The 20,768-nt window shown below is 46.9% G+C and overlaps 1 protein-coding gene across 2 annotated transcripts; it reads left to right on the forward strand.

The window, feature by feature from the left end:
* The first annotated feature begins 4,529 nt into the window (after nucleotides 1–4,529).
* On the forward strand, nucleotides 4,530–19,756 carry slc35b2 (solute carrier family 35 member B2). Of its 2 annotated transcripts, XM_073056251.1 has the most exons (4): nucleotides 4,530–4,778; nucleotides 8,363–8,556; nucleotides 9,073–9,233; nucleotides 17,932–19,756. In XM_073056251.1, the coding sequence occupies exons 1-4, from the start codon at nucleotides 4,762–4,764 to the stop codon at nucleotides 18,868–18,870; spliced, it is 1,311 nt and encodes a 436-aa protein (XP_072912352.1). In that variant the 5' UTR covers nucleotides 4,530–4,761; the 3' UTR covers nucleotides 18,871–19,756. The 2 variants fall into 2 exon arrangements, with proteins under 2 accessions (XP_072912352.1, XP_072912353.1); XM_073056252.1 differs by lacking the exon at nucleotides 4,530–4,778 and having other exon boundaries at nucleotides 8,363–8,459.
* The last annotated feature ends 1,012 nt before the right edge of the window (nucleotides 19,757–20,768 follow it).

The raw sequence follows: 20,768 nt of genomic DNA on the forward strand, positions 1-20,768 counted from the left end.
TCCCTTTTGCCTGTGTTTGGCCCAAGTTCCTCTCAAACTTCCCCCATCAATGTATCAATGAGGCAGTGTTGCATCTGCCTCCAATCACTTCTTCTGGCAGCTCATTCCACTTACAAAGTCAAGGTTGAGTTTATTGTCACAAGCACAAGTATGCACAGGTCTAATGATACCCGCCTTCTTGTGCCTCGCAGGTACCTTTTAAAATTTTCCCTTAAACTTGTTCAAAGTAATTTTTATTTAAATCAAAGTATATATGTCACCATGTACAACCTTGAGATTCTTTTTTTTTTGCAGGCCCAGTCAGTAAATCCAAGAGCCTTAGTAATGACTCAAGATGAGAAAGTGAGCCATAGGTTGTGGGAACAGTTCAGTGATGCCGAGTGAAATCATTACCACTAATTCAAGAGCCTGGTGATTGAGGGCTAATAACTGAACCTGAATCTGGTAACGCGAGTCCTGAGGCTGTTGTACTTTCTTCCTGATGGCAGCAGCAAGAAGAGAGCACAACCTGGTGGTAGAGGGCCCTGACGATGGATGCTACATTCCTGAAAAAGTACTCCATGCGGATCTGCCCAATGGAGGGGAGGGCTTTCCCGTGATGGACTGGGCTGTATCAACTACATTTTGTAGGATTTTCTGTTCAAGGGCATTGGTTTTCCAACAATGCAACCAGTCAATATGCTCTCTACCACACATCTGTCGAGGTTTGTCAAATTGTTAGACATCATGTCGAATCTTCACAAACTTATAAGGAAGGAGAGAGGCTGCCATGCTTTCTTCATAATTGCACTGACATGCTAGGCCCAGGACAGGTCCTCTGAAATGATAACTCCAAGGAATTTAAAGTTGCAGATCTCTCCACCCCAGGTCCTATGATGAGGACTGACTCATGGGCCTCTGTTTTCCTCCTCCTGAAGTCAATAATCAGCCCCTTGGTCTCACTGATGTTCAGTGAGAGGTTGTTGTTCTGGCACCACTCGGCCAGATTTTCAATTTCCCTTCTACATACTGATTCATCACCACCTTTGATTCAGGAAACGACAGTGGTGTCGTCAGCAAACTTGAATATGCCATTGGAGCTGTGCGCAGCCTCACAGTCATGAGTATAAAGTGAGTAGAGTGGGCAGGGGGCTAAGCACACAGCCTTGTGGTGTACCTGTGCTGAGGAAGATTGTGGAGGAGATGTTGCTGCCAATCCAAACTGACTGGGGTCTGCAAGTGAGGAAATCAAGGATCCAATTGCACAAGGAGGTATTGGGGCCAAGGTCTTAAAGCTGATTGATTAGTTTTGCATTCTAGTTTTTAAACTCCTTTCCCTAGGAAAAAGATTGTGTACAGCTACCCTATGTCTGCCCAGCATGAGTTTGTACAACTCCATAATGTCATTTCCCCGTATCCCCAAATTTCCTCTGTTCCAAGGAATAAATACCCAGCCTTTCTCTTACAACTCACTCCCTTGAGTCCCGGCAACGTTCTTGTTAACCTTCCCTGCACTCTTTCCAGCTTAATGATACCCTTCCTATAGCAGGGCAGCCAAGACTGCACACAATACTCTGTGCTCAGTGTCACTAACATTGGTGTTGCATTGCCTTAGTATTGACACATTTACTGAGATACAGTACAAAGCCTGCCTTGCAAACTGTTTATACAGATTACATCATCACACAGTGCATTGAGCTAAAATAAGGTAAAACAACCATGCAGAATAAAGTGTAAAAGCTACCGTAAAAATACAGTACAGGTAAGCTAACAGTACAGGTAGCAGAATCAACAAACTCATTCGTAAGGCCAGTGATGTTGTGGGGGTAGAACTGGACTCTGACGGTGGTGTCTGAAAAGAGGATGCTGTCCAAGTTGCATGCCATCTTGGACAATGTCTCCCATCCACTCCATAATGTACTGGTTAGGCACAGGAATATGTTCAGCCAGAGACTCATTCCACCGAGATGCAACACTGAGCGTCATAGGAAGTCATTCCTGCCTGTGGCCATCAAACTTTACAACTCCTCCCTCGGAGTGTCAGACACCCTGAGCCAATAGGCTGGTCCTGGACTTATTTCCACTTGGAATAATTTACTTATTATTATTTAATTATTTATGGTTTTATATTGCTATATTTCTACATTATTCTTGATGTGACTGTAACAAAACCCAGTTTCCCTGGGGATCAATAAAGTATGTATGTCTGCCTGTCTATAAAGTGCAAGATCATAACAAGGAAGATTGTGAGGCCAAGCGTCCATCTTGTGGTACAAGAGTCTGAGAAGTGGGATAGAAGCTGTTCACAAGCCTGGTGGCATGTTTCCATTATTCATCCAGAAGAAAACTTCCTAGGGTGCGTCTTGTACACCTGCAACATAACATCCAACTCCTGTAACAAGCAACCCTATCTAATGAAGGCCAGTGTGTTGGATGCCTTCTTTACCAGCCTGCCTAGCTGTGAGAGTTGAAGGTCGTTGGATATGGGAAATGGAAGTGGCAGATCAGCCATGGTTTGAACGGATGGAGTTGCAGACTCAGAAGGTTACTGTGCGCTTGCAAGTGGGCGATACCTCCCAGCAGTCATCCCACTAAACCTGACACTGCATGGTACCTGGAGCACTGGGCAGCTGAAGGAAAGTCTGTGAGGCTTTAAGCAGGCTCTCAGAGTGGTGGAGGGACTAGTTTAGGAGCTGCAGAACCCAGGCCCTGGGTAACAGGAGATAGTGTCAGCCATGGTATACAGCGGTGAAATTTGGCACAGAGCAGGAGCTGTGGGATCACCAAGATCATGGGGATGGGCATTGTGTGGCCACAAGAATACAGAGGCAAAATTAAACAGTGTAGGAAGTAGAGAATGTTACTGGGCATGGCGTGGGTGGACTGGTCAGTATTGCGCTGATGCTGATGTGATTTCCACACTGGTTAATGGAGAGGACTGACAGGGCATGGTGTCTTCCCAGGATGGATCACCACCCTGGAGATACCCTCACTCTTTTGCACAGGTGTCAAGAGTCAATGATCAAACTTACAGTATGGATGAAAGCAAATATCTGTGGTCTTCACATGGTTAACTCTGCCTCTCCAATCCTGGCCAACTCAGAAACTTTGGTAGTGCTTCAGACCTCCTCCATCCCCACTCCAGTAAGTTCCCACTCATCCCCAAAACCTTCCAGAAATCTTCCCATTGCTGCTTGAAAATGTTTCTTGTCCTGCCTTTATTTTTTCAAACTGTGTTCCCTGTAACCAGCCCTTCTGTTGATAGGAGATTAACATGATTTATCAAAATCCCTCCTAGCACTGAACTCCCAACTGTTTTCCCTGCCACCAAAGCAAAATTCTATTGACACAGTGATGTTCAGGTTAGCCAAGTTCATTCACATGGATTTATTACAGTCAACACCATCTCTCTGGCCACGCATTCATCTCCTTAACTTCCTATTTTTGTACTTGCACGTGCCTCTGTTAGTAATCTGGAGATTATTAGCTTTGAGTCCTGCTTTCCAAGCTCCTTAAGCTTTGCCTGAAGGATTGCCTGCTCCTTGTACCTGTGACATTAGTAATGACGTGGGCCATATCTGTTAGCTGTTTACCCTCTCCCTTCAATCTGCAGCCACTAAATGACCTTGGGAGACAATACACCGTTCTGCAGACACATCCGTGACCACACAAACTCCCGATTATTGATTTTCCTTCCATCCCAGTGACGCTTCCTGGCAGTTCTCTGGCTGTTCAAGAGAAAGCAATGCTCTCTTCAGTATCAAAAGGGGAAGTCTGTCCTTGGGGAAGAAGGGTTCAGGACACCTACACCACTCATCTGCTTCTCCTCTCCTACCAGTGGTACCAAAGTTGGTAGTCTGATTAATGATGGAGAAAGTGCTGACTTCAGGAGATAGGTGGGTGGACATAATATCAGCAAGTGGAATTTAATCTAGAGAACTGAGTGACGTATTTGGGGAGGATGAACAAGTCAGAGATGAGGTGAATAGTTTCAACAGAGGGCAAGATTAAAGGGGGTGTGCAGGACGTTTTTATTTTAAAAAAACAGTGGTAGATGCCTGGAACATCTCAGGAAAGGTGAGAGAAGCAGATAGCAATGTTTAAGAGGCATTTCGAAGTGCATAAACAGGCAGGAAGTGGGGAGATATAAAACGTGGAGTTGGGTGGGATCCATTGGCACAAACATCATGAGTGAAATAAACTTTTCTTTGATATTTTGTTCCATATTCTTTGTACTGACTGGCCTGTGACCAGTCAAGGGGGAACGGAAGCATCGAAGGTAGTATTGAGAACCACAAGTTCATGCATTAATAGTGCACTGAAGCCGATGTATGTAACTCTGAAGGTGCTTCTGCACTTCAGCTGCTTCCCATTCTGTAGTGCTTTAAAGTGTATGCATAATCAGAGGTATGGAGTTACATTAGGGATCTGGCGATAGTATGGACCTGAAATATTAAGAGCTTCCCTTTTCATCGATGCTGCGCGATTCACCCCGTCTCTCTGCAGGAGCCGCCTCCGCCGCTGGAGGCGCTGCCGCGGGCGGGCAGACTGAGCGGCTGCACACTGCTCTCTTCCGCCTAGGACCTTGTCGTCAGCTGTCGGGTTGGAGCCACCGGCGGCCGGAGCAGGGAAGTCAGAGGCTTCGCAGGACACCGAGTGATGCTGGAGGCCAGCCCGCCCGCCCGCCGAGGGGATCAGAGCGCAGGGGAAACAGGCGCCGAGTCCGGGACCAGGGCAGGGTCGAGGCCTTGACGGAGTCTGAGCGAGCAGAGCGCGGGAATCATGGAGCCGGGCCGGAGGTGGGGCGAGAAGAGTGAAAAGAACGGGTGGTGGAAGGAGGGAGGTGATGAAGGGCGGAGATGGATGGGTGAGCGAAGAGTTGGGTGGATGTGCTGGGGAAGACAGCACATGAGGAACAGGTCCTTCAGCCACAATGTCTACCTATGTACGATCCTGTCCGTCCTTCCCTGCCCGTTCGTGTCTAACAGCCATTCCACTAATGTGTTTGATTCCACCAGTTCCTGGTAGCACATTCCAATGTGTCCTTTAAACTTTCCCCTCTCACCTCAAATGCAGGTAATCTGGTTGTTGACATTTCTACCCTGGGAAGAGACCGACTGTCTATGCCTCTCAGAAGTTTCTATCAGGTTTCCCCTCAGCTTCCAGTGTCAAAGAGAAAACAACCCAAGTTTGTCCAAACTTATAGCTGATGCAGTCTAATCCAGACAGCATCCTTCTTTACTAAAGGTGCCATACACCTTCTTTACTAAACTGTCCACTTGCGTAGCCGCTTCTCTACCTCAGTGCTATTGAGGGTCCTGCAGTAAACTATACCTACCCCCTACTTGCACTTCTCAAAGTGCAACACCTCACACCTAGCTGGTTTAAACTCCATCTGTCATTTCCACCCATATCTGTAACTGTATATCCCATTGTATCCTTTAACCATCCTCTACACTGTCAATAACCCCAGCAGTGTGTGTGGAGCTAATTAAGTTTAATAACCCACCATCTGCATTTTTGTTCATTTATATATACTCACAAAGAGTAGATTCCAACATGCAACAAAGAGAGAGGACTACAACTGAATTGCAGTCACTGCCCTCCTGTACTACAGAATAGCCAGGACCTGTACTGAACCAGAAAGGTCTGCCTCACCTGCCAGTCAGCATTGTGCCTGAGAGCTGGTATCTGTCATGTTGCTCCTTGGGAGATGGGTGTTATTTACCAGATACAGAGAGGAGAGTGGCTGGGACATGGAGAATTAAAGCAACAGGCAACTGGGAGTCAACATTGCCAAGGTGTGCTCCCTCAGCGCCACCCGTCCCACAGGTCTGAAGGACATACCATGGTCCTGCACAGATGCATTACAAGGTCAAGGTTGGCCAAGACCAGAGAGGGCAGCTAGAGACACCGGTTTGTGAGGGTCTGCGCAAGAGAGACACTGATACGTTGTTACCTGAAGGTTGAGTCCAAGCCATGGAACTCTTAGGGTAAGGAACTTCTTCTTAAGGCTTGTAACTCTCTGGAATTCTCACAGGGCCGTAGATTCCGAGTTGATAAATTCAGAGCAGAGATCAGGTTGTTCGCTGGAAGGGAATTGAGGGATGCAGACTTGCAGTGGGCTTCAGTCTGGTGGGTTTGAACAAGGAAGATTAACCTGGGTTGTTTTCTTTGAGCAGAGGCTGAGGGGAGACCTGATAAAGTTTATAAAATTATGAGCAGGTAGACAGCCAGAATTCCCCCTCCATGGCAGAAATGTCAAATAGTAGAGGGTATGCATTTAAGGTGTGAGGGGAATTTAGATGAGATGTGCCCCCACCCTCAGACACAGTGTTAGGTACCTGAAACACACTGCCAGGGATGGTGGAAGAGCACAGAACAGTACAGTAATAGGCCCTTTGGCCCAGTGTTATGCTTAACTAATTAAACACCAAACTAAACTTCTACCTACACAATGTCCATATCCCTCAATTCTCTGCACAGTCATATTGATGTCCACCACTCTGGTAACTTCTTACTCCATGTAACTTACCTATTCTTATCTGAAATGCATGCTCTTTATTATCAGTACGGGAGAAAGATACCACCTCTCTACCCTATGCGTCTCTCATCATTTTATGAACTTCTGTTAGGTCTCCCCTCAGCCTCCACTGCTCTAGAAAAAAACCAGCACTGCCGTAACTCTTCTCATAGCCCTTGCCCTCTAATCCAGACAGCATCCTGGTAAAGTTTTTCCACACCCTCTCCAAGAAATCCACATCCTCCCTGTAATGGATCATTTGGATGCAGCCTAACCTCAGTTTTGTAAAGCTGACCCTTACACTCAATTCGATCAATAAATCACCATCTGCCTTCATTATCTCCCTATCAATGTGTGCAGCAGGTATGATAGGTAAACATGAATGTGCAGGGAATGGAGAGATCTAGGCAGAAGAGAATTAGTTTAATTCAGCACAGTTATGGAGAGCCCAAGGGCCAGTCCCTGTGCTGCTCTATATTCATTTTCAGCTGGGAGCAGCAGTGGTCACTGGCCCTTGAACCTGCTCCATTCAGAAAGACCTTGGCCTCGGCCCCACACTCCCCCATCCTTCCACTCCCTTTTATGGGAAATATCTGCCATTGAGTGTATCGGCCATCACCTCCTTAGCTCCTGGGGGAGTCAGAGATTCACTGCACTCAGAAGAAATTCCTTCCCACTTAAGATCCTGACACTACTCCTGCTGGTTCTAGATATCCTCAACAGGGATAACACCCTCTTAGCACCTACCTTGTCAGCCCGCCCCCAGAATCTGATGTTTCAATAAGATCCCCTCATTCTTCTAAACGCCAATTGGCCCAACCTGATCAACCTATCTTCACCAGAGCAGAGAGGGAGGTAGGCACGGGGAAGGAGGGGGAATTGAGGGAAAAGCGATGTGGAGAATAGACAGTGAGTGGAGGCAGGGAGGAATGCCGGGGTTGTATGGGGACATGGTAGTGGTGGAGGTGGATGAGTTATGTCCATGAAGGGAGGAGAGTTGTTCAGGGCAGAGGGGTGACAAAGGAACTGAGAGGTGGGGGAGTGGGAAACAGAGCTGGTGAGAAGTACAGGCAGGGAAAGAAATTGGGTGGTTAGGGGAAGATGGCTGTGAGGTGGGAAGTGGACAAGCCATTGTGGAGAGGAAGGGAAGGAATAGAGTTGTAGACCCTTTGTCCTGCCACATCCATGCTGACCCTGCACTGTTTACCAGCATTTGATGAATAGCCTGCAGGGTCTTGGTGATTCAATGCTTGAATTAATTCTTCTCACATCTGAGAGAATTTCTCCCTCCCCCCTCTCAGACAAGCATTCTGGATTCCAGCTTCCCCCCCACCCACCCAGTAACCGTCTAAACCACCTACACAACTTAAGCCTATGTCTCTGGTCTTCAACATAACTTATACACTTACACCAGGCATCTTTCCCCTTCACTGCAGGAGAGAAACCCAGCCCATCTAGTCTCTCTTTACTTGCCTGCTCCATCACAGGCAACGTCCTGCTGAGTCTCCCCCAGTGAACATCCTTCCAGTAAACTGCACACTGTACTCAAGTTGTGATACAAACAACTGTGCCTTGATTAGTGAGGGCAGGCATCTTCCTGCACTGCTACCTGCTGGTCTCCTTGGACGTACACTGTTCTTGATTGTGCCTCCACAGTGCATCACCTCTCCCCGATCAGGATTAAAACCCAGCTGCTGCCCATCTTACATTGACATCACCCTCTAGTCTACAACGGTCCTTGTCAGCAGTGTGGTGAATCTGAATGAGGGGCACTTGTTCAGGCTGGGGGGTACACGAGGGGTAGAAGGGGCTCAGCTGAGTCCGGAGAAACATGCTAAAGCTCTGTATTTTGTGTTTCAGCACAGTGCCGCTCCTGATCCTAGTCCTGGTTCTGCTGAGCTCCCCGTGCAGAGCTGAGGACCCTCACCCAGACGAGACGTGGACAGATTTCTGGGTGGTGCGTTTTGTCATTAATCTGGCAGGTTATGCCACCATCCTTCTCCCTGGCTACCTGCTAGTGCAGTACTTCAAACGCACTAACTACCTAGAGAGAGGCAAGTCTTCTGCCCTGGGATCGGAGGGCAGGGCAGTTCCTGGGTGGGGGGTGTTGTGGTGTCAGAGGACGTGGGGCACCAGGTGGGGTCAATGCACAGTGTTCTCAGGGGTCAGTGGACGTGCGGTACTCAGGTCAGACAGCATCCATTGGGAGAGAGCACCAAGCTGGCCGGTCTGGATTTTGAGTCCAGTGATACCACAAAGCCCGCCCACCATCTTCTGAAGATGGGTCTCTTCAGAAGTATAGCGTGGTTTTGTCAGGGCTATACTAACTCCAGAGTGCTCGGAGAACCACAGCCTTAACCCAGCACAGGATTCCTGCGTCTGACCCGCTCCTGTAGATCGTCCGGAGGTGACCCACAGGGTGGGGATGGGAGTTGGCTTTCAGTATCCCCAACTGATCTGCAGTTAAGCCCCATGAGGCCTGGCAAGGCTCTGTGTGAGACTGTCTGCATCGAGGGAGCTTTGTGTTACAAGCTGTATGGTAACTCCTGTTCTCCCGCCTTCTCTTCCAGGTCGAGGCTTCTGTTTCCCAGTGATAAGCGCCTGTGTGTTTGGCAGTGAAGTGAAGACTGGGGTACAGGATGAACACTCCCCGACTTCTCGAACGGAGGCTGCAGAGTCATCTCCCACCAAACAGACGTTAAAGTTGCTGGCCTGTGCGCTCGGACTGCAGGTGAAATACCAGTGATCCCATTACCTGCTCCCAACCAATCCCTCCACCCCTCCTGGTGTTGCACTGACTGTCAGAATGCTGTTCTGGCCCCTTGAAGCTCCAACTCAGCCTGCACCACTCCCAGGATATAATCACAGGAAGCATTTCCTCTGTTCCCGGCTGGACCAGCCTTCCCCCTCAAATTCTCATCCTCTCATCTCCAGCCTTACTGCTGATGAAAACAGCTTTCAGTAACTTCCACTCTCCAGCCTGTTGTGAGCCAAGCCAACGCAGCCCGACAACACCCCAAATTACAATTCACCCTGACCTACAGCAGTCATTCAGAGTAAACCGGTCAATTGATTTATTATTGTCACGTGTACCCAGGTACAGAGAAAAGCATTGTTTTGCATGCCATTAATACAGATCCTGTCATCCCATTAGCGCACTGAGGTAGAACAGGTTTAACAATAACAGAACACAAACAAAAAAGCTACTGAGAGAAAGTGTAATGCGGGTCAACAAGGTTAAAGAGGATACAATGAGGAAGACTGAAGTCAAGAATTCATTTTATCATATTAATTCAATCGTCTTATAACAGGATAGACACTGTCCTTGAGCCTTTCAGGCACTGCTCGACGGGATGGTGAGAAGATAGAAGATTTGGGGTGTGTGTTATTTGCTCTACTGGTGCTGTGAGATGTTCAGACGGAGGGAGTGGAGGGGAGCCAGGTTTTCATGATGTGCTGAGCTGTGCCCACAACTCTCTGCAGTATGGTACATACTACGTGATTCATCCAGTTCCACTGTTGCTGAAACTCTTGTCTATGCCTTTATCCTGTGTTAGACACTACATTAGTACCGGAGACCAAAGTCCCATCCCTAAGTTAGAATCGTACAGCAAGGAAACAGCCCCTCAGCTCAACTGGTCCATACTGGTGGAGATTCCCATCTAAGCTAGGCCCATTTGCGTATATCCCTCATTCCTGTCTACGTACCTGGGACAGGACAGGTGGGACGGTGGGGTGGGTGATGGAAATGGGATTTAATGTTGGACCAGCTTTAACTGGTTGATGGTTGACACGGACCTGGAGGTGAAAGGGCCAGTTTCTGTGTTGTATCTCACCTCTGCAGCCTTGTTGCATAGTCACAGTGGGAAATCTTCAGCAACTTTGCAGCCCTGCCTCTCCCGTCTGACATTGCTGCCCTGTGCCCTCACCCAGCCTCAGGTTCTAAAACTCTCTCCTCATCAGCACAGCTCAAAGTGAAAGCTTGCACAGCCTCCTGCAGTAGTGTTGTGTGTCCTCTGTGCAGAGTCACGGCTGCCCAGTAACAGGTAGTGCTGAGCACAGGGACTTCAAAGTGAGCCAGAGGCATAAAGCATAGCAACAGGCCCACCTGCACCAATTCTAGTATCCTTCATTCAGCTTGTATCCCTCCAAGCCACTCCCTTCCCCTCCAAATGCTTCCTGAGTGATACCATTGTACCTATCTGAACCACTTCCACTTACCGTATGAAATGTTACACCTCAGGACCCTTATCCCAAATCACTGCTCCCTAGTTCTAAACTCCCCTACCTTGGGGAAAAGACAGTTACCATTCACCCTATCTATACCTCTCATTTTTAAGTATAAGGTTGCTTCTCATTCTCCCAGGATAAGGAATAAAGACCTATCCTAGCCAACCTCTTCCTATAACTCAGGCCCTCTAATCTTGGCAACATCCTCAAAACTTTTCTGCACTTTTTCCAGTTTAACTCTTTTCTTATAACAGGGCGACCAAAACAGCAGAGTACTCCGGGCAAGTGTGGCCTCACCAGCAACTGCAACATAATGTCCAACTCCCATACTTAATGCCTCAGTGAAGGCCAGCATGCTAAATGCTCTTTTCACCATCCTACCTACTTGGGTGCAATTTTCAATGAACTGTGCATTTGTATTCACTCCTAAGCTGCTCTGTTTCATTATACTCCCTAATGCCCTACACTAGTTTGACTTTCCAGTGCATCACTTCACATTTATTATTAAAATTACTTTGCCATTCCTTGGCCTGTTCCCTAACTGATAAAGATTCTCTGTAATATATGATGGGGTGGTTAAGGAGGCATATGGTGCATTGGCTTTCATTAGTCATTGGATTGAGGTTAAGAGCCGTAGGGTAATGTTGCAGCTCTATAAAACACTTAAGGTATTGTGTTCAGTTCTGGTTGCCTCCAAGGAAGGATGCGGAAGTGTAGAGATTTACTGGGGGGGGGGGGGGGGGGCTGCCTGTCATATCGTCATTGCCCTCTGAATTTCCCTCTTAAGAGTAGGCTAAACATAGTCAAAGGGATTCACTCAACGCTGACCTCCTAAATCCAATGTATGCTTCCTTATTTTCTTGACCAATGCCTCAATATTTCTTGTCAGGCACAATGAGGCCACTCTCAGGGTGAAGGAGCAACACTTTATATTCCATCTGGGTAGCCTACAACCTAATGGTATCAATATCAATTTCTCCTTCCAGTAAAAAAAATTCCCTCCCCTATTCCCCACTCTGGCCTCTTACCTCTTCTCACCTCCGTCTCCTCCTCCTTCCCTTTCTCCCATGGTCCATTCTCCTCTATCAGATTCCTTCTTCTCCAGTCCTTTCCTACTCACCTGTCTTCACCTATCACCTTCCAGTTATCATCTTTCCCGCCCCCCCCAAAACTTTTTATTCTGTTGTCTTCCCCTTTCCTTTCCAGTCCTGAAGAAGGGTCTCGGCCTGAAACATTAACTGTTTATTCATTTCCATAGATGTTGCTTGACCTGCTGAGTTCCTCCAGCATTTTGTGTGTTGCTAAAGTTTGAGTATTCGTTTTCTTGCCTTTACTGTGTAACTGGCTATCCTGATGACTAAATGTGCTCTTACTGGTTACTGCTTTATCCCATGACTTGCTCCTACACACCCGCCAGTTTAGTTTAACCCTCCCGTGTAGCACCAGCAGATTTGGTCCCTCGCTGGTTTGAGTGCAACCCATCCCTCTTGTACAGTTCACCTCTACCCCAGAAGAGACTCCAGTGATTGAAGAACTCGCATCTCTACCTCAGTTTCTCAGTAATCACTAGCACACGGGACTGGGAGTAATTCAGAGATTTCTACCTTGGAGGTCCTGCTTTTTAGCTTCTTGCCTGACTATACTCATTCTGCTAGACTTTATTTCTTATGCTACCCACATCATTTGTTCTGGCATGTGTAACAGCCTCTGGTCAAATTTTCTGCAACTGCTCAAGGACATCCTTGACCCTGAAACTCAAGAAACACTTCACCACCATCTCTTCTACAGCCACAGAATTGATAAATTGGTTTATTATTGTCATATGTACTGAGATTTGTTTTGAAAGACTTGCATGCCGTTCCTTCAGATCAATTTCATTACAACAGCACATTGAGATAGTACAAGTGAAAACAATAACAGAATACAGAATAAAGGCTTACAGGGAAAATATAACCATATAACAATTACAGCACGGAAACAGGCCATCTCGGCCCTTCTAGTCGGTGCCGAACGCTTACTCTCACCTAGTCCCACCTACCTGCGCTCAGCCCATCACCCTCCATTCCTTTCCTGTCCATATACCCATCCAATTTTTTTTTTTTAAATGACAAAATCGAACCTGCCTCTACCACTTCTCCAGAAACTCGTTCCATACAACTACCACTCTCTGAGTAAAGAAGTTCCCCCTTGTGTTACCCCTAAACTTTTGCCCCTTAACTCTCAACTCATGTCCTCTTGTTTGAATCTCCCCTACTCTCAATGGAAAAAGCCTATCCACATCAACTCTATCTATCCCCCTCATAATTTTAAATACCTCTATCAAGTCCCCCCTCAACCTTCTATGCTCCAAAGAATAAAGACCTAACTTGTTCAACCTTTCTCTGTAACTTAGGTGCTGAAACCCAGGTAACATTGTAGTAAATCTCCTCTATACTCTCTCTATTTTGTTGACATCTTTCCTATAACTTGGTGACTAGAACTGTACACAGTACTCTAAATTTGGCCTCACCAATGCCTTGTACAATTTTAGCATTACATCCCAACTCCTATACTCAGTGCTCTGATTTATAAAGGCCAGCATACCAAAAGCTTTCTTCACCACCCTATCCACATGAGATTCCACCTTCAGGGAACTATGCACCATTATTCCTAGATCACTCTGTTCTACTGCATTCCTCAATGCCCTACCATTTACCACGTATGTCCTATTTTGATTAGTCCTACCAAAATGTAGCACCTCACACTTATCAGCATTAAACTCCATCTGCCATCTTTTAGCCCACTCTTCTAACTGGCCTAAATCTCTCTGCAAGCTTTGAAAACCTACTTCATTATCCACAACGCCACCTATCTCAGTATCATCTGCATACTTACTAATCCAATTTACCACCCCATCATCCAGATCATTAATGTATATGACAAACAACATTGGACCCAGTAAAGATCTCTGAGGCACACCACTAGTCACCAGCCTCCAACCTGACAAACAATTATCCACCACTACTCTCTGACATCTCCCATCCAGCCACTGTTGAATCCATTTTACCACTTCAATATTAATACCTAATGATTGAATCTTCCTAACTAACCTTCCATGTGGAACCTTGTCAAAGGCCTTACTGAAGTCCATATAGACAACATCCACTGCTTTACCCTCGTCAACTTTCCTAGTAACCTCTTCAAAAAATTCAATAAGATTTGTCAAACATGACCTTCCACGCACAAATCCATGTTGACTGTTCCTAATCAGACCCTGTCTATCCAGATAATTTTATATACCATCTCTAAGAATACTTTCCATTAATTTACCCACCACTGACATCAAACTTAAGGGCTATAATTGCTATGTTTACTCTTAGAACCCTTTTTAAACAATGGTACCACATGAGCAATACGCCAATCCTCCGGCACCATCCCCATCTCTAATGACATTTGAAATATTTCTGTCAGAGCCCCTGCAATTTCTACACTAACTTCCCTTAAGGTTCTATGGAATATCCTGTCAGGACCCGGAGATTTATCTACTTTTATATTCTTTAAAAGTGCCAGTACTTCCTCTTCTTTAATCATCATTTTTTCCATAACTACCCTACTTGTTTCCCTTACCTTACACAATTCAATATCCTTCTCCTTAGTGAACACTGAAGGAAAGAAATTGTTCAAAATCTCCCCAATCTCTTTTGGCTCTGCACATAACTGTCCACTCTGATTCGCTAAGGGACCAATTTTCACCTTACTTGCCAAAGCAACCTCATATCTTCTTTTAGCTTTACTAATTTTTTTCTGAAAATTCTTTTTACATTCTTTATATTCCTCAAGCACCTCATTTACTCCATGCTGCCTATATTTATTGTAGATCTCCCTCTTTTTCCAAACCAAGATTCCAATATCCCTTGAAGACCATGGTTTTCTCAAACTTTTAACCTTTTCTTTCAACCTGACAGGAACATAAAGATTCTGTACCCTCAAAACTTCTCCTTTAAATTACCTCCATTTCTCTATTACATCCTTCCCATAAAATAAATTGTCCCAATCCACTCCTTCTAAATCCTTTCGCATCTCCTCAGTTAGCCTTTCTCCAATCAAAAATCTCTACCCTGGGTCCAGTCCTATCCTTCTCCATAATTATATTGAAACTAATGGCATTGTGATCACTGGACCCGACGTCCTTCCCAACACATACCTCCGTCACCTGACCTATTTCATTCCCTAACAGAAGATCCAACACTGCCCTTTCTCTAGTTGGTACCTCTATGTATTGCCGCAAAAAACTAACCTGCACACATTTTACAAACTCCAAACCATCCAGCCCTTTTATAGAATGGGCTTCCCAGTCTATGTGTGGAAAATTAAAATCCCACAATCACAACCTTGTGCTTACTACAAATATCTGCTATCTCCCTACAAATTTGCTCCTCCAATTCTCACTCCCCATTAGGTGGTGTATAATACACCCCTCTAAGTGTTACTGCACCTTTTCCATTCCTCAATTCCACCCAAATAGCCTTCCTAGATGAGCCCTCTAATCTATCCTGCCAAAGCACCGCTGTAATATTTTCTCTGACAAGCAATGCAACACCTCCCTCTCTTGCCCCTCCGATTCTATCACACCTGAAGCAACGAAATCCAGGAACATTTAGTTGCCAATCACACCCCTCCTGCAACCATGTTTCACTAATAGCTACAACATCATATTTCCAGGTATTAATCCATGCTCTAAACTCATCCACCTTTCTTACAATGCTCCTAGCATTAAAATAGATGCATTTAAGAAACTCTCCACTTCTTACTCTTTGTTTATCCCTAACGGTGCAAACAACTTTATCTTTTTCTTCCTTCTCCCCTACATCTTCGGTCTGAGTGCTCCCCTTCTCTACCACCTGCCTATCCTCACTCACACACTGTCTTCTAGCTTTCTCTGTTTGAACTAACCTCCTCTCTCCTAGTCTCCTCAATTTGATTCCCACCCCCTCCCCAACCATTCTAGTTTAAAGTCTCCCCAGTAGCATTAGCAAATCTCCCTGACAGGATATTGGTCCCCCTAGGATTCAAGTGCAACCCATCCTTTTTTTACAGGTCACACCTGCCCCAAAAGAGATCCCAATGATCCAGAAACTTGACTCCCTGCCCCCTGCTCCAATCCCTCAGCAATTCATTTATCCTCCACCTCATTCCAATACTACTCTCACTGTCGCGTGGCACAGGCAGTAATCCTGAGATTACTACCTTTGTGGTCCTTCTTCTCAACTCCATTGCTAACTCCCTATATTCTCTTTTCAGGACCTCTTCCCTTTTCCTACATATGTCATTGGTACCTATATGTACCACGACCTCTGGCTCCTCACCCTCCCACTTCAGGATATCTTGGACGCAATCAGAAACATCCCGAACCCTGGCACCAGGGAGGCAAACTACCATCCGGGTCTCCTGATCACCTATCTGACCCCCTAACTATCGAGTCCCCTATTATTACAGCCTTCCTCTTCCTTTCCCTACCCTTCTGAGCTACAGGGCCGGACTCTGTGCCAGAAGCATGGCCACTGTCCCTGCCCCCAGGTAGGCTGTTCCCCCCCACCACCACCAACAGTACTCAAACAGGAGTACTTATTGTCAAGGGGTACAGCCACTGGGGTACTCTCTAGTACCTGACTCTTCCCCTTCCCTCTTCTAATTGTGACCATCCAGGATGGAAGCTGTACATGATCCTGGTGGTACATGCTTTTAGTCTTTTTTGTTTCTTTATTAAGTCACCTATCACCATCACCTTATCTGTCCATACCCCCTTTCCCGCTGAACCTGATACCCAAATGCTGCTGCTAGTCCCTCAAAGTAGTATAACTATTAGTGACAGGAATGGCCACAGAGGAATCCCACACTGACTACCTACTCTCCTTACTTTTCCCGGTGGTCATCACTCTACCTGAAGCCAGTACCACCTCAGTAAAACCCTTATCACTAAAGCTGTTCTCCCAGATGATCTTGAGTAACTCTAGCTCCAGTTCCTGGACCCACTGTTGGGAGTTGCATCTGGGCACACTTCGCACAGATGAAGTTTTCAGGGAATCTTTAACATTGCCAACTTGTACAAGAAGCACTCTACTGCCCTGACTATCATCCTACCTACACAGAATCAAGTATTAAGGATTAACAGCAAAATGGAACATTTATTTACCAAAACCTTTTGTTTCAAAAAAACTCACATGGCTTCAGTAGTTCCTTGCTATCCCTTTCTCACATTAACTGTTCTGTTTGAGCTTTTCTCTTCTTAGTGGCTGCTAATTCATTAATTAGCCAGTTAGATTACAATTAACTAATAATTACCAAACTTGCCTCTTGTAACTACTGGAAGGAGAAACATTAAAGCAAGCCTTTTAATGCTGTCTCTCACTCGGTCCTGAACTCTGTGAAGTAAAACTCACCAAAAGTCAAGTTATGATAGAAATGTCAAGCATTAGAGAATATATATTTAAACTGACAAGGAAAATGTTTAATGGAAAAGAGTGGGCAATGTCCCCCGCAGAGAATGGTGGATGCCTGGAAAAGGCTAACAAAGATGGCTCTGATGGAAGCAGATAGACAGATGAATATGTTGGGTACGGAGAGATGTGGATCACTGGCAGGCGGGAGGGCTCAGCTTAATTTGTCAACATGTTTGACACAGACGTGGGTGAAACTATTTGGTACATTGGTTTAGTATGGTGACCTTTACGAAAGTACAGTGAAAAACAGTTTTGCATGCCATCCATACAGATTAATTCATCACATCAGTACATTAGGGTAATACAAGGAAAAACAATAACAAAATGTGGAATAAAATGCTACGTTTATAGAAAAAGTGCAATACAGACACAGACAGAGGATAAGGCACAAGGCCATGGAGAGAGAGATTCTGAGGTCAGTTCTCTATCTTATACTAGGGAACCATTCAATAGTCTTATGAAGCGGTCCTTGAGCCTAGTGGCACCTGCTTTCAGGTTTTTCAATATTCTACATGATGGGAGGGTGCGCAGAGAGAATGTCTGGGGTGTGTGAGGGTTTTGATTATGCTGGCTGCCTTCCTGTGGCGGTGGGAAGTGTAGAAAGAGGCTGTGGAGGGGTGGACTGGGCTGTGTCTACAACTGTAGCTTGGGCTGACTGATTACCAAGCCACGGGCACGTGTTCCTGTAATGTCTCATATTCTATTTTATTGCTCTACTAGGTGTCCTATCTGACGTGGGGTGTGCTTCAGGAGCGTGTGATGACCCGCACCTATGGGAAGACAGACACCGACCCCGGGGTGAAGTTCCGCGACTCCCAGTTCCTGGTCTTCATGAACCGTATCCTGGCAGTGACGGTGGCTGGCCTTAGCTGTGCCCTGACCAAGCAGCCCCGCTCCCACGGTGCACCCATGTACAAGTATTCCTTTGCCTCGCTCTCCAATATCCTGAGCAGCTGGTGCCAATACGAGGCCCTCAAGTTCATCAGCTTCCCCACCCAGGTGCTGGCCAAGGCTTCCAAGGTCATCCCTGTCATGCTGATGGGCAAACTGGTGTCTCGCAAGAGCTATGAGTACTGGGAGTACCTGACGGCTATTCTCATCTCGGCCGGAGTCAGCATGTTTCTGCTGTCCAGCAGCCATGACAAGCGGCCGTCCACCGTTACTACCTTCTCGGGTGTGGTCATCCTTGCTGGCTACATCCTCTTCGACAGCTTCACCTCCAACTGGCAGGATGCCCTTTTTGCCTATAAGATGTCCCCGGTGCAGATGATGTTCGGGGTCAACCTTTTCTCCTGCCTCTTCACGGTGGGCTCGCTGCTGGAGCAGGGGGCCTTCTTCCAGTCACTAGCCTTCATGTCACAGCACCTGGAGTTTGGCGTGCACGCTGCGCTGCTATCTATCTGCTCCGCCTGTGGCCAGCTGTTCATCTTCTACACAATCCGCCAGTTTGGGGCGGCTGCCTTCACCATTATCATGACCCTGCGCCAGGCCTTTGCCATCCTGCTCTCCTGCCTCCTCTACGGCCACTCTGTCACCCTGCTGGGTGCTATGGGCATCGTCACCGTCTTCTTTGCCCTCTTCCTCCGCGTCTATGCCCGCAGCCGTGTCAAGGCAAAGAAGAGACTGGCACAGGCAGTTCCGGCAGTACAGAGGGTGTAGGCTGGCCAGTCACGGACAGGGCAAGGCTGACGGGTCTGCCGCGGGTGCCAAGCCTGGGGGTGGGGGTGGGGAGTAGGGGAGGGGAGACCCAGGGAATGCACGGTCCGTCCCACAGGTGTTAGGACCTCCATCACATGGGCTGGGAGACTGTCCATAGTTCGGGTCACTGCACCTTTCCTCAGCTGGGGCCAGAGAACGGCGTGGGTTTGTATCTGTCTGCGGTGGGAGTGTGTATGTGTGTCAGCTGTGAGTAATGTATACACGCAGGCTATTTCTCTGGATATCGTGTGTGTGTGTGGTGTGTCCAGACAGGTGGTTGTGTGTACAGCTTTGCGTCATGCTGTATACGATGTGTCTTCTGTGTGTGTAGGTTGTGTATGCGAGTATGGACTGTGTGTATGTGTTTGCACTGGTGCCTGGGCTGCATGTGTACAGCATGCAACCGTATATTTGTGAGTTCCGCTGATGCATGTACAGTGACCAGGCCACAGTTGAGGTCGAGTGGTTGTCCCTCCTGGACTGTGCCCGCACAGGACCTGCCTCGTCTGTATCCACTCCAAACCTCTTCTCCCCTCCCCGGCACAACTGGCTGCTCACTCCATCTGGAAGGCCTGGCCCATTCCAGGTGCACGGCACTCCATGTAGTTTTACTAGGGCTTTCTGAAGCCTATTTTATATACTGTCCTTGTATACACAGACTGGCATTACACAGTGTGTGTTTTTATACCTGACTGCTTTCAATTTACGGAGTATGGGTGATGGGCGCTGGACCTCTGCTGTTGGAAGTGGCCCCATTTCCCCTTCTATGTACCTGGGTGTGGAGCTAGTATCTGTCTGCAGAGCTGGTGAGTTGATTATCACTAATAAAATATTTTGGGTGAGTCCAGTCGCCTCTCGTTCTCCTCTCTCGCACTGCAGAAGGAATTCAGCACCTACAGTTCAAGCTGAAGGTAAAGAATCCTCTCACTGACTCCCTGAGTGGTGATCGGATTAGGGCTCACCCACTCCCCATCTGTCCTCACAACCCTCTCACACCCACCTCATTCACTCATGGCCTCCCCAGTCCCATTGCCATTCAGTCCATTAAAACAGGAGGGGACCATTGAGGCAGATATTCTGTCCCTGTCTTCTGTTGGGTTGGGAACTCTGTCCCCAGTGGGAAGGCTTGTGTAATCATCAGTGACTAATCAAATTAAGAATGTATTCTTTGGAGTTTAGACAAACAAGGGATGATCGCAGAGTCACTCTGTAGGAGGAAATTTCAGTTCAAACTCTGCATCAGGACTGGGGGTCTTGGGGCTGGCTGGCTATGGGTAGGTTTGTGAGGGGAGTGTGCGAAGGGCAGTATTTATAGTACAGATCCCCATTGTGTTTCGAATGAATTATTTATTTTCATATGTACCAAGGTAGAGTGAAAACCTTGCTGCATACCACCCATACAGATCACTTCATGACAACAGTGCATTGAGGTAGTACTAAGAGTGCAGAATAAAGTGACAGTGTAGTGCAAGGGCCATAAAGAGGAGGATTGTGCAGTCAAGTCCATCTTACCGTACTAGGAGAGTGAAAACATGGGTTAGAAGCTGTCGAGTTTTTAGGCTTCTGATCATCTGCCTAACGAAGGGAGAGGGGAAGGGAATGACCAGCTGGTGAGCAGCAAGAAGTACAGACAGAGTCCATTAATGAGAGGCTGGTTTCCGTAGTGTGCTTAAACTGTACACACAATGCTGCAGTTCTCTGAGATCTCAGGCAGAGCGATTGCCATACCAAGCTGTGATACATCTGGGTAGGATCCAGTCCATGGTACATCTATAGAAATTCTTTAATCTCCTGACAAAGTAGAGATGCAGGTGCGCATGCTTGGCCACGGCAATATCAGGGGTGTCAAACTCATTTTA

This window comes from Hemitrygon akajei, chromosome 9 (assembly GCF_048418815.1).
Source record: "Hemitrygon akajei chromosome 9, sHemAka1.3, whole genome shotgun sequence".
NCBI lineage: Eukaryota > Metazoa > Chordata > Chondrichthyes > Myliobatiformes > Dasyatidae > Hemitrygon > Hemitrygon akajei.

What these genes read in the sequence shown, in the direction of transcription:
- slc35b2 (XM_073056251.1), top strand. An exon ending in CACTAACTACCTAGAGAGAG is followed by an intron (nt 8,557 to 9,072) that starts GCAAGTCTTCTG and finishes CTTCTCTTCCAG; the next exon opens with GTCGAGGCTTCTGTTTCCCA. An exon ending in CCTGTGCGCTCGGACTGCAG is followed by an intron (nt 9,234 to 17,931) that starts GTGAAATACCAG and finishes TTGCTCTACTAG; the next exon opens with GTGTCCTATCTGACGTGGGG.